This window comes from Macrobrachium nipponense, chromosome 20, assembly GCF_015104395.2.
Source record: "Macrobrachium nipponense isolate FS-2020 chromosome 20, ASM1510439v2, whole genome shotgun sequence".
Lineage (NCBI taxonomy): Eukaryota > Metazoa > Arthropoda > Malacostraca > Decapoda > Palaemonidae > Macrobrachium > Macrobrachium nipponense.
In genome coordinates, this window is record NC_061089.1 from 63,719,347 (window position 1) to 63,733,122 (window position 13,776).

The 13,776-nt window shown below is 35.9% G+C and overlaps 1 protein-coding gene across 1 annotated transcript; it reads right to left on the bottom strand.

The window, feature by feature from the left end:
- Positions 1 to 6,008: 6,008 nt before the first annotated feature.
- On the bottom strand, positions 6,009 to 7,109 carry LOC135221154 (uncharacterized). Its single transcript, XM_064258981.1, has 2 exons — positions 6,974 to 7,109; positions 6,009 to 6,747 (listed from the first exon to the last, which is right to left on the bottom strand). The coding sequence occupies exons 1-2, from the start codon at positions 6,983 to 6,985 to the stop codon at positions 6,385 to 6,387; spliced, it is 375 nt and encodes a 124-aa protein (XP_064115051.1). The 5' UTR covers positions 6,986 to 7,109; the 3' UTR covers positions 6,009 to 6,384.
- Positions 7,110 to 13,776: the final 6,667 nt, after the last annotated feature.

A 13,776-nucleotide genomic window follows, 5' to 3' on the forward strand; every position in this document is an offset into this window, starting at 1 on the left:
TATATTTGTACGGTACTTTCGCTTAGGTATATTTGGTGAAGCTAGGTCGTCCTGGGTTATCAGCCTACGTTCATCTTTCGTATTTATATTATTGGTAAGACTTTATATTAGATTTAATTCGAAGGATGAATGTTATAGTGAATGCATTCTATAAAATTATATTGTTAATATTTATAGCTTAATGATATTATTTTGATGTCGGAATGTATTTCATTTTCCAGGATATCATTTCTCCCTATGTTTAATTGAAGTGGCTTATTCCGATGGTAAATTCCCTTTTTCTTACATTGGCGAGCACTCCCAACATTATCGGTAATTGCTAATTAGGTTTATATAGATTATATATGCAATTTACGATTTATTGATATATACTTTTCTCAAATTAAATTTATATAATTTCCTTTCTTTTACCATATCTTTATATATTCCTTTTTGTTGTTTATACAAGTGAGGTTGGAAAAGCTGAAATTAGTTTGGAAATTACCCCTAGATATAACCTCCTTCAAGCAATCTGAATAGACAATTTACAGCATTTTTACTTCTCTTAAATGGGTATAATAAATTTGGTGAATTGTGTTGAAGAGTTTTCCTAACTACCATTGTAATCGTTCAAAGTTCAGCTTATATATATATATATATATATATATATATATATATATATATATATATATATATATATATATATAATATTAATTTTTCCAATTTAACTCACACAATCTACCGATACATAGTGAGCAGAATAGTATACTCAACGCAATTGTAAAATAACTTGGATGCAGAGTCTAATATCCTGTGTGGCTAGGAAAATATATATTTAATGAAATTACGAATACATTTTCGCAATAATGCACTTAGAAATAATAACCTAGAGACAAAAGAATAAAAGCTACTTCTTAAACTACATAAAGAAAAATAATAACAAAATAACATCTGCCTAAAATAGTTTTTTTTTTATTCCTTCAATGGCATTTAAACTCCCGCCAATCAACAGCCCCGTTACAGTGAACCGCATGCTTGATTTAAATGTCCTAATGGGGTTCAGAAGATTCAACTGTCCGCTGGCTCACGCAAATGAAGGTGGGGGTGAGGGGGATGATTTAAACCTCCTAGATTTAAACTTTACGTTCACCGGGAGGAATTTAAAGGTATTCATTCAAACTGAACTGAGCTTTTTTATTCAAAGGAGTTTAAAAGCTCTCCCCCTTTTTAAAACTAGAGGCGGTAGAGGGGAGGGGGAGAGATGAGTTTAGTGGGAGGGGAGGAGAGGGGGAGGGGGAGGGCAGGGGAGGGGAGAGGTAAGGGGAGGGGGATGGAAGCCCTAGAATCTTCCGGGGTTTCTACTGTGATTTCAAACACACAAACAAAACATAGTTTTAGTATTATATAGATACATACAGTCATAGATATATATATATATACATATATATATATATATATATATATATATATATATATATATATATATATAATGTATAATATATATATATATATATATATATATATATATATATATATATGTGTGTGTGTGTGTGTGTGTGTGTGTGTGTGTGTGTGTGTGTAAAGATGCTCCCCTCCCTTCACTAAATGAATTAGACTTGTTGGAGTTAATCATAAAGGTTATATATAAGAACATTAGCAATCAAAGCTTCTATATTAAACCTTTAGAAATTTCAATTTAGGAAGAAAGTATCAGAGGTGAAATAGAAAATAATAGCTGAAGAGGTCATGAAAAGGTAAAGTGAGAAAGAAATGATAACAGATAACAGGTGCCTTAAGCTTGTCAGACACAGAAACGACCCCGGAAGTGTCTGAGCAAATACTCGATACATTTCTTCTGGAAGAAGGTTTAAGAAGAGAGAGGTTGACCGATTTGAATTCCCCAACCTCAAGTACAGTGAAATCGATTGTATCAATAAATTGGATCACATTTAATTTAATTTGTCTCCTGCGATTAATTATTCGTATGTGAACGTTAACCAGTGCAAGGCTGCCCATGTTGAACAGAACTTAGATAATCTGTCCGGATAACTCCTTCAGTTTGAGACATTGAGTACATTCATATGCAGTCCAGTTAGTACGCCGTGCTCATTTATCATATTTTCATTTCTAAATCAATTATGGTTGAATAACGTATCAAGGTGAATGTACACAGAATCAAAATGGTAGCCCTTAGTAAGTTTATCGTATCAAACACTGTCTTTTGTATGAATTTCCTGTTATAAATTCTAAATTCCCGTCATGGGGAGGGAATAAATGCCTACTTATATAGGATATATATATATATATATATATATATATATATATCCTATATATATATATATATATTTATCCTATATATATGGATATATATATTATATAGTATATATATAGTATATATATTATATATAATATCATATATATATCCTATATAAGTAGGCATTTTATTCCCTATGACGGAATTTAGAATTTTATAACAGGAAATTCAATACAAAGACAGTGTTTGATACGATAAACTTACTAAGGGCTACCATTCTCCTTGATACGTTATTCAACCATAATTGATTTAGAAATGAAAATTATGATAAATGAGCACGGGGTACTAACTGGAGTGTATATGAATGTACTCAATGTACTCCCGTCATGGGGAATAAAAAATGCCTACTTATATAGGATATATATATATATATATATATATATATATATATATATATATATATATATATATATATATCCTATATAAGTAGGCATTTTATTCCCCATGACGGGAATTTAGAATTTATAACAGGAAATTCATACAAAAGACAGTGTTTGATACGATAAACTTACTAAGGGCTACCATTCTCCTTGATACGTTATTCAACCATAATTGATTTAGAAATGAAAATATGATAAATGAGCACGGGTACTAACTGGAGTGTATATGAATGTACTCAATGTCTCAAACTGAAGGAGTTATCCGGACAGATTACTAAGTTCTGTGCAATATGGGCAGCCAGGCGCTGCTTAACGTTCACATACGAATTACTAATCGCAGGAGACAAATGAAATTAAATGTGATCGAATTTAGTGATACAATCGATTTCACTGTACTTGAGGTTGGGGAACTCAAATCGGTCAACCTATATCTTCTTTTTAAACCTTATATATATATATATATATATATATAGATATATATATATATCTATATCTGTAACCAGGTGTATATTTATTATAATATCCACAATAACTTCTCGATTTCCTTTGCGTGTACATTTGTGTAACTCCAAAAACCTGCCCACTTTCATGTCATTCGCCTTTTTTGTTGACCACATCTAACAAAATGTCGTAGGCCAAGAACTCCAACTATGGCGACAGGAAGTCTTTTGGAGGAAGAAGGAAATTATCACATTCCAAAACTTTCATCTCATACCAGTCCACCTGCGGGCCATGTAACTGTGCGCTCACAGAATTCCGGATATGTCCTCGGCTGAATGCTTAAAAAATCTTAAAACTTCCTGAACCATTCTTGTTACAAGCTTGATTTTCAGTAACGCTAAAGTACCTCGTACACGGTAACCTCTGCTCATGCTTGCCTACTGAGGGTCCATTTAATTTTCTTCCCAGGTGTATTCAATTACATACCTACTTGGTATTCGGCAGAAATTTTTATCTGGGCAGAAAGTAAACCAGACTTCCATCTTCGTCATTCCACCAGTGTTAACACTCTAAGGGTTGAATTGCTGAATTAAAACTACAATTACAAAGCTGCTTTATATCTACAAATACAGTGTTATGCAAGCATGCACACAAGTTTGCTAAAACATGGAAACGTAGATCCAGTAGTCCTCTGTGACGTGCATCTGTATCAACATATATACCTACATGTGTATGACTTGAAATTAATATATACATGCATACATACATATATAAAATATATATATGTGTGTGTATATACAGAGAGAGAGAGAGAGAGAGAGAGAGAGAGAGAGAGAGAGAGAGAGAGAGAATACGAAAAGGTCACTAGACTAATTTGGCAGTTCTACTCCACGTCCACATCAGATTCAGATAACATGCAATAAAGTAAGACAAGTTTATTTACCTTGTCAAGTTTGCGAGCCAAAATAAATACCCAAAGTTTCATAATCTGTCCATCGTTCACCTCGTAAGTTTAAATAAGCCGGGTACAGTATGCCATATTCTTTGCAAAGAGAGAGAGAGAGAGAGAGAGAGAGAGATCGGCCCTATCTACTTCTCATATAACCAGATAATTGAATGAAGCATCCAAGAAGATTCTCAATTGAGCTACGCTTCATAAATGAAAATAGTTTAATACTTATAATTCTATGCTAATTTCGGTACTAAATGAATTAGAAGCGATGAACTCTTGAGAAAACTATGATTCTCTTTATATCACAAGTCGTAAACGAAAATAACTGGTTCTTTGTTTGCGATAGAGAAATTCTTTAACATTTATTGGATTGTTTGATAAAGGTAAGGAATTGTTCTTCTCTTAGTTCACTTAATTCATTCCAATTTAAAAGCATTCATGAATTAAAAACCAAGAGTAACGGTAAAAATGGTTTCCATATCTTAATCAATAATAAAAACAATTTTCTAAATATGTCTTAGTTACTCATACATCAACACTGTGAGGTGCAATTCTTATCAGGTACTATATTTTAAAGGTTGCATAACATACAGTAAAACACTGAATAAAGCCTTATATTGGTATTCGAGACTTGATCGTTAGAGTTGCTTTTACCTCTGATCTTCGTAAAACCTTATTCTTTTGTTTCTGATAAAATCTCCTGTACAAACCTTGTTACAGGCTTATTTGTTAGTAAGATCCAAATATATCGTAAATAGCATCATCTGAGCGTACCTGTCCACGGTGGGCTCGTTTCATTTTATTCTCAGACACATTCAATTACTTATTTACTTGGAATTCGGCAGAAATTTTGGTTCGAGTAGAAAATGAATTACCCCCTCATTTCGACATTCCAAAATTGTGAACGCTATGGGTAGAATTATTGCAAAGACAAAACCGTTTTTATATAAAAAAATCTATATTGTAACGGACTTGCCAACATGCACTCAGGTTTGCTTAAAGTGTAAACAAATATCAGTTAATTTTATGAGCTTATGTGCGTTCCAGAAAATGGTAAATCGATTATGTCCATCGGCTCTATAGTTAAAAAAAAAAAAAAAATGAAGCGCACCAAAAAAGGAACCCGTCAATGCCACTCAGATTCGCCGGCAGTCTTCTGAAAACTCCCCAGTGTCGTTTCTCATCCATACGTCCGCATGGGAATTCATCCAACGCCATCTTGAATTCAAGATGGCGTTGATTCATCCCGTAAGGTGCCTCATAGCCGTCATAGGAAGACCGTTTTTCATAGGACAAGAGACTACCTTAAGAGGACCACGCCCTAGATGGAAGGAACATCTCTCACCGAACAGACATCGAAGAAGACGGGGAAAAAAGTCTGATGGCTGGTCTCCTAAATGTCAAGGCTCATCCTAACACACTTCGCCCTCACCGTCTGTACCCTCCTTGTTTTTCGTTTGATACGATTCATGTAAGGGCGTGGCTACATCGCTTTGTGTAGTTGAACAATTCATAACATTAAACATACATACACACACACACACTGTACATATATGTACATATAAATAAATAAATATATATATATATATATGTGTGTATATATATTATATATATATTATATGCGTCCATGTATAGGCATACGTATATATGATTGTGTGTATGATTGTGTAAAACACATATAAGCTCGAGTGCAAAAACTCTATTAGTAGATTGTCTATTCATGAAACTCATAGTTTGCTAGGATGAATTCTTCAGTATTCACATTCATATTTACTTTTTCTAGAGACTTAACAGCTCCCATGTTCGTTATTGCTGTATTTCTTAACTTCTCATTCCTTACATTTGTAAATCATCATGTTTTTCTATTCATTTCCTGATTTGTGAATGGAAATGAGAAAAATTCCACATTTTACAATTAATTTAGGTAATAAATACTAAAAAACAAATAAAACAAGTTTATTCTAGTAATATTGTCAACATTGTAAACGCATTATTTACAAAATGCCAACTAGGCGATATCAGCTTAAACCTTGAACACCAGTACTCACAAACAAATTTTTATCAAATTTATTTTGTCACAAATGAAAACGTCTTGATATGTGTATAAATACTGTAATGGGCCTTTCTCACCAGAAATCCCACTGACGTTAAATAGATTGATTGTAGCTGGGTGAAGTTGGTTGGGGAATAACAGATGTCCGTTTTCCTTCTCGAGTCCCGCTAGAAGAAGAAAATTCCGTCTTGAAAGAGGTCTCGCTTTCCGAGCTGGTTGTCTTTGGAACAGTCTCTGGATGGAATACGTTTTCATTTTAAGGCTCTTAATCGCAGAATGGGTATTTGTCAGCACAGGCAGGGTCAACACCTGGTGGGAGTGGGTGGGCACTCTGAAATGGGAATTGTGGGCTGACGTGGGCGGGGAAAGCATGTGCTGCTTGGTTGGGAGCAAATGGGCTGACATGGGCAGCCAGCGTTGGGTGGTTAGGGCTGACGTGGGCGGGGAAGGCGTGGGCTGCCTGGTTAGGGGCGTGGGGGCTTACGTGGGCTGCTAAAGTTGGGTGGTTAGGGCTGACGTGGGCGGGGCCTGGATGCGCTGGACCAGGGTGTGCAGGACCAGGATGGGCTGGCCCTGGATGAGCCTGTGGGAAGGCCACTGCCGAAAGGGCCAGAGTGCTCAGTATTACCTGCGAAGAAAATTGAAAAATGTTAATTATTTATCTACAATTGCACCTACATACACATACACACATACATTATATATATATATATATATACACACACAATTCAAACATTCAAACTAGATAGCTCGCCGTCATAGACGAAGTCATCGCTAATTATAGGACCTAGATCTGCAAAGTTAACAGTTTGCGTAGAAGTACAGGGAACCAATAAGATGGTCTACAATCTTACCTGTCTGATCATCGTCAAAGATCTGATGCGGTCTTTTACTGCTTAGCCCTTATATACTTATACCACTGAATGAGGTTCAAGTTGCCAACGTTGACATTTTTACAACTCATTTTTCCATTTGTAAGAAGAAATCTCTACTCTAGCCTCTATTGCTCTTATGTCCACCAGGAACTGAATTCATCGTAACTTTAGATTGTACCTTTTTCTTCTTTTTTATTCATGTAACTTCCGACTGCGCCTGTCGTACTCCATAACGGATTTGATGACAAAGCACAATATATTACCGTTCTTGAACTAGATACAGTTGAAGACAAAGAGGTGTCGGGAAAAAATGAAGTAGTTTCTTATGGCCATTTCCCGTTAAGATCTACCGGGACAGGACGGTTCTTACGATCGGCTACAAGGTGAACGAATTATACACTGCCTTGAACCTCCGGGCTCAAATCTAGCGCTTCAGGAACACTTCTTGAGACATTTGAAAGCGAACCCATGAAGCTGCAAGTGTTCACTCTCAAGACAGTTTTCGATTTCATGTGCTTGAAACTACATTTTTCAAATGACTTGCTTACGCTGCCGTTGTGATTCAGACGAATTCGAGTTTTCATTCCCATTAGAGAATTTTCTATTGCATTTATGTATGTCATATTTCAACTACCTTATTTCAGTGGTCTGTGTTTCAAATGCTTCGTAATTTGATTCGTGTATCCGCGGTTTGAATGAAATGGGGTAGTTTTGTCATGACGCTCACATACTTTCCAGGGACAGCGCTGGAAGCTTCGTCATTTGCCGCCTCTGAAAAGATGGGCAAAAGATGGGCGCGACTTCTGAAATGGCAAAGGCCATATAATTCATCACCGTTGGTTCTTCATAAGGTAAAAAATTTTCCCGCTCTTAAGCCGTCACACTTGGCTGGCGATGTCTAGGGACGATCCCTAGACTAAAGACCAAAGGTTACACTTTAAAGATCAAGAGAAGAGAATCGCCTAAGGGCTGGTATAACCCGTTGCTGTGGATAATGAGAATAGGTGCTTTATGTAATCTTCAGTAGCTAACACACCAGGTTTTTCATTCATTGGCAGATCAAATAGCAGCCTGCTTACAAATACTCAAATTCTAGAGCATGCTATATAGTTTACAAAAATATATAAAATACAGTGGGGCAAAACAGTTTTTTTTTTTTTTATATTCTGTTACATATTTTGTGTGCTCCAGAAAATGATCAGCCATGTCAAGAAGAACGGACGTTTATATATATGTGTATATATATATATATATATATATATATATATATTATATATATATAGTATATATATATGTGTGTGTATATTTATATATATATATATATATATATATATATATATATATATATATATATATATGTATAGTATATATATTTATATCATACTTGTCGCTCAATAAGTAATCGATCCGCACACGCGCTTATACACACAATATCAGTATCCCTACTAGTGGTCATGCTGCTCGTCCCATCACTAATTTTACTCCTTTGGTACGCGACCATTCCTAGATCTTCCCAAGTGTTATAAAACAAGGCGTGATGCGACCTCCAGCTTACTCGGGACGCTTGCAAGTTTTCCCCCTCGCGCATAAGTTGTAATCATTATATTTCTATCTGAACGTGAAGTTGTCATCGTTATTGATACTTGTACTTAGTACTACTTATACTAACAACAAGAATCAAATAAAAAAAACACAAATTAATTACGTTCATAAGTTGAAACACAAAATAATCGAACAGAAACATAGTCTAAATTCAGTACACCAAATAAATCAAAGCGTGCTAAAAATCTACGGACAAGTAGAGCCTAACTTCACCAACGATAATTAAAATAGCTACGCTACATTTTGTTAGAAATCCTTTTCCTGAACTGCTTATCATGCACATTATTTATTTTTGACATTTTCATTCTTACAAATGAATCATACATATCCTATCCTAAAATTATGTATCTTCAACTCAATGCCAAACACCTTTTTCTGACCTTTTTATGCTCTGACATAGACCTTTCCTATCCTCCCAACAAGAACAACAATAATAACAAAGTAGTTTGTGGGTTTACTCCCTGAGTAAGCGAAAAACTAGTTATCCCTATCTTACGGTGCTGGATATTCGGTCCTTCTATCACAAAACATCTCCGCCCACCATTGCTCTCACTTTGGTCTCCCATTCTGGCAAAAGACAAAACCTACTCAAAATACGGATTCATCTCATCAGTAGTGTTAGCCTCTTTCCATTATTGTCTAAAGTCAACATATCCCTCTAACCCTTCTCACTTCATCAAACAGCCGAGGACACATAACACCGCAATACTACTTAGCTGCTTCACGACTTCACAGTCTAATACATGCTAAATATGGATAACAAAAACGTCTAAATATCCAACAAATTGCCACCTTTCCCATTACACAACCTCTGTAACTTCCATATCGCATCTCTCAGTTATTCCATAACCTTTTTTTCATATCTGATCTAGGTGCATAAAAAAAACTTCCTTTGATACCCTTCAAAATTTCAAGTTAAAGCCAGATTAAAAAGCCACGAACTAGAATGGGGCACTTGGTGTCTGAGCCCTTATAAGTCAGAAGACTTTTAGACTGACTCCAAATGAATGGCATTTGCTTCGAATCAAGGGCAAATTGACCGGAAAAATACCCACGAGCTCCCCAAGTCAGTCTGAACACGCTCCTCTTGTAATTTCAAATTATAGGCTTTGTTACAGTTACCTCCAGTTTAATCTATGTATGATATGCGCGTATCTATGCTCACATTCTCATAAGTTAATGCAAGGATACACTTAACAAACCCCCCCCCCTCTCTCCTCTCTCTCTGTCTCTCTCGTCTCTCTCCTCCTCGCGATCTCTATATTAGATCATATATAGATTATATATATATATAATATGTATCTATATATATATATATATATTATATGTATATATATATATATATATATATATATATATATATATATATATATATGTATAGAATTAATATAATATATATATAATTTTTATATATATATATAAATATTAGATATATTATTATAATATATATATACATACACATGAAGCATGGTACACACTATGCCATCATGTATCAGCTACGTGATGCAGTAGTGGTGTTGAAAAAAATTAATAGTGCCCAAACTGTACTGCAACACTGCTCACTTGTTCTCGCAGTTCAGCTTTCAACGGCAGGATGTCTGCCGATGATGTACCTTGCCAGGAGACTCTGCTGTGGGGTGTAGTTGCTCTGTGTGCTGCAAAAAAGGAACTTTTGAGGAAGAAACGTAGAACCTTGTGGTGTAAGCAATGGATGGATGTATGATATTTAGGGCCAAAGCCCAGGCACTGGGGCCAAGAAGGCCATTCAGCGCCGTAATGAAGGTTAAATAAGTTGAATTATGGTAAATGAATGAATGAATTAGTGAAAGAAATGATTCATAAAATTAGACGTGACTAATAAATAAATTAAAAATATGAATTTTAATGAATGGAGTAATATATATTAAAAATAGTTTAAGGTCTTTAAAAATCTGTATATGATTTATAAAAATTCATCTAAATATTATTAAAAATTTCTATACACTTTAAAAAGGAGATGAGAGCAGAAATGTCTGCTTCATCTCCCAAGATATTTGAGAGGGATTTACCCTGAAATATCTTTCCCTTTGGTTAAAATATCTGGGGCAAACCATCAGAATGTGCTCCACTATTTGTATCTCGTCACAGTAAGCACACAATGGTGGGCTGCTTGCTTCTAAAATAAACTGATGGGTTAAATAAGTATGCCCAATCCTTAACCTCGTTAAAATAACCTCTGCTCGTCTGTCAAGCTGGAATGACGAAGGCCACAGCTGTATATTTTTCCTAATACTTCTGTACTTACTGTTATTGGCAAGAATAGGAGAAGTCCACCTTTCTTGCCACTTACTTAATACGAAAGACCTAATAGGACCTTTTAGGTCTGTATGAGACACTTTCCTGAAGGTTGTTTCTGGCAGAGCGCTAGCAGCTTTTGCCTCCCTGTCTGCAGTCTCGTTTCCGTGAATCCCCACGTGAGAAGGGACCCAACAGAAAGAGACCGACTTATGCAGACAATATATACGAAAAAGTGACTCCTGAAGCTTTTGGATTAATGGATGAAAGCTATTAAATCTTTTGATAGCTTCTAAAGTGCTTTTAGAATCCGAGTATACGACAAAATTAGTGTCACTACTTTGAAGAACTAAGTCTAGGGCAGAGACTACGGCTGTTAATTCGGCAGTGAATATTGATGCAAAGTCAGGTAATTTAGCTGTATATGCTGTATCACCAAGGATAACAGCACACCCAACACCACTATCTGACTTTGATCCATCTGTATAAATCTTCACATAATTGGCATGGGTAACATCGTGCTCTAAGAATTTTCCCCTTATCTCTTCTTCAGTACAATCCTTCTTCTTAAATGATTTCTTGCATACTAATGCTTCAGGAATAAGCCATGGAGGATTTACAGGATGTTTTACTTCCAGGACTTTCTGGGATTTGAGATGGTTATCCCAAACATCCTCATTCAGTCGCATTTGGGATGGTTTAGAAGCTCTTGGTCCAGAGAAATTCCGCGAGTCTGTTTCCTTAAGTACTTCAAAGGAGGGATTTTTGGGAGCACTTTTCATTCTAGCCACGTATCGCAACCCTAGCTCTTGCCTTCTTAGATCTAGGGGAAGATAATCTGTCTACATATATGCTTTCAACAGGAGAAGTTCTAAAAGCCCCTGAGCATATTCTCAACCCCATGTTCTGTACAACATCCAATTCCTTTAGCTTGGTTTTACAAGCTGAGGGATAGATCTGACTGCCATAGTCTAGCTTGGAGCGACACAGCGAGTCATATAGCCTCAAAAGGGATTTTTTATCATTTTTTATCAGCCCCCCAACTAAAACCAGAAACAACCTTTAAAATATTCAAAGATTTTTTCACATTAATCTTTAGGGCATTTATGTGGCTGGCCCATGTTAGTTTGTGGTCAATAATCATCCCCAGAAATTTTACTTCACTTTCATAAGGAATGATATATCCTCTTAATTAAACTAAGTGTGGGAACTTCTTCCACACGCCGGCATCTGGTAAATCTTACGGCAACTGTTTTGGAAGAGGAGGATTTAAAACCATTCTCATCAGCCCACTTAGTAATTGCGTTAATAGACCTTTGCAGATGTTTACATACTGACAATGAATCATATCCTGTGCAGTATATTGCAAGGTCATCAACAAAAAGTGAGCATTTAACAGGAGACAAGATTTTTTCAACCACACTATTTATTGCCACTGAAAAGAGTGTTACACTTAAAACGCTTCCTTGGGGAACTCCTTCCTCCTGCACAAAAGGTTGGGAGAAAGAGTTTCCCACTTTTACCTTAAAAAATCTGTCCATTAAAAAGGAATATATAAATCTGATCATTCTTCCACATATGCCCATCTTGTGCAATTTTTTCATGATGCCAATTCTCCAGGCAGTGTCATATGCTTTTTCGAGGTCAAAAAATACTCCAATGGTCTGACATTGTTTGGCGAATCCTTGCTGGATTTGGTTGGTCAGCCTCAGCAACGGATCAAGGGTGGAGCGGTTTTCCTGAAACCAAATTGAAATGATGATATTAATCCTTTAGTTTCTAAGTGTCAAACTAGTCTAGTATTTATCATTTTCTCCATCAGCTTACACACACAGCTGGTTAGAGCTCTTGGTCTATAGCTAGTGGCTAGGGAACCATCTTTATTAGGCTTTTTTTTAATTGGAACAACTATGGATATTTTCCAGTCGTTGGGTAAAATTCCAGTTTCCCATATTTTTTTTATAATCATCAGTAAATATTTTTTGGCATCGTCTGGGAGGTGTTTAAGCATTTCATATATGATTGTATCCTCACCTGGAGTTGTGGATTCACTAGAGGAGAGCGCCTCCCGTAATTCTCTCAAGGAAAACCTGTAATTGTATGGTTCAGACTTTCCTGAATCGAATTCCAGAATCATTTCAGAATTCCTAATTTTTTTAAATTCTCGAGAATAATTCTTGGCGCTGGAAACTTCAGAAAAGTGTTTTCATAGCTCATTGGCAACTTCAGTGGGCTCTGTGATCAGGGTGTCATTTATTTTTAATGAGGGTAATGGGGACGCAACAAATTTCCCACTCAGTTTCCTTATTTTGCACCACACCACTTTCAGTGGAGTCTTTGAGTTTATTCCATTAATATAGTAGAGCCAACTTTCTCTTTTGGCTCTCTTATAAAAGCGGCGTTGCTTGGCTAAAGCACGTTTGTAGATTAATTTAGACTGAGGAGAACCACTAGTTTTGTAACGTCTGTAGCACTTCCTGGTAACTTTCCTCAGAATACCACAAGTCTTATTCCACCAGGGAACTGCAGGTCTACGAGGTTTGCCTTTTGTTTTGGGAATCGAGCCTTCAGCACTCTTCAGAGTAGATTCAATAAAGTAATCATAAGCATCTAGATGAGATTGAAATGACTCAAACTCCCTATCTAGTATGACGCCCTTACTGAATTTATCCCAATCTGCCTCCTTTACCTTCCACTTTGGTAAAACTTCAGATGGACCATTCACAGCATATTTTAAATGGATCGGGTAGTGATCGCTCCCATTTAAATTTTCGTTAACAGACCAACTAAAATTAAGGTGGATGCTTGTTGAAGAGATACTAAGGTCCAGGGCAGAGAAATGATGATCATGAATATTGTGGAAAGTCATTGACCCATTATTATATAGGATAACATCATTCCTATCA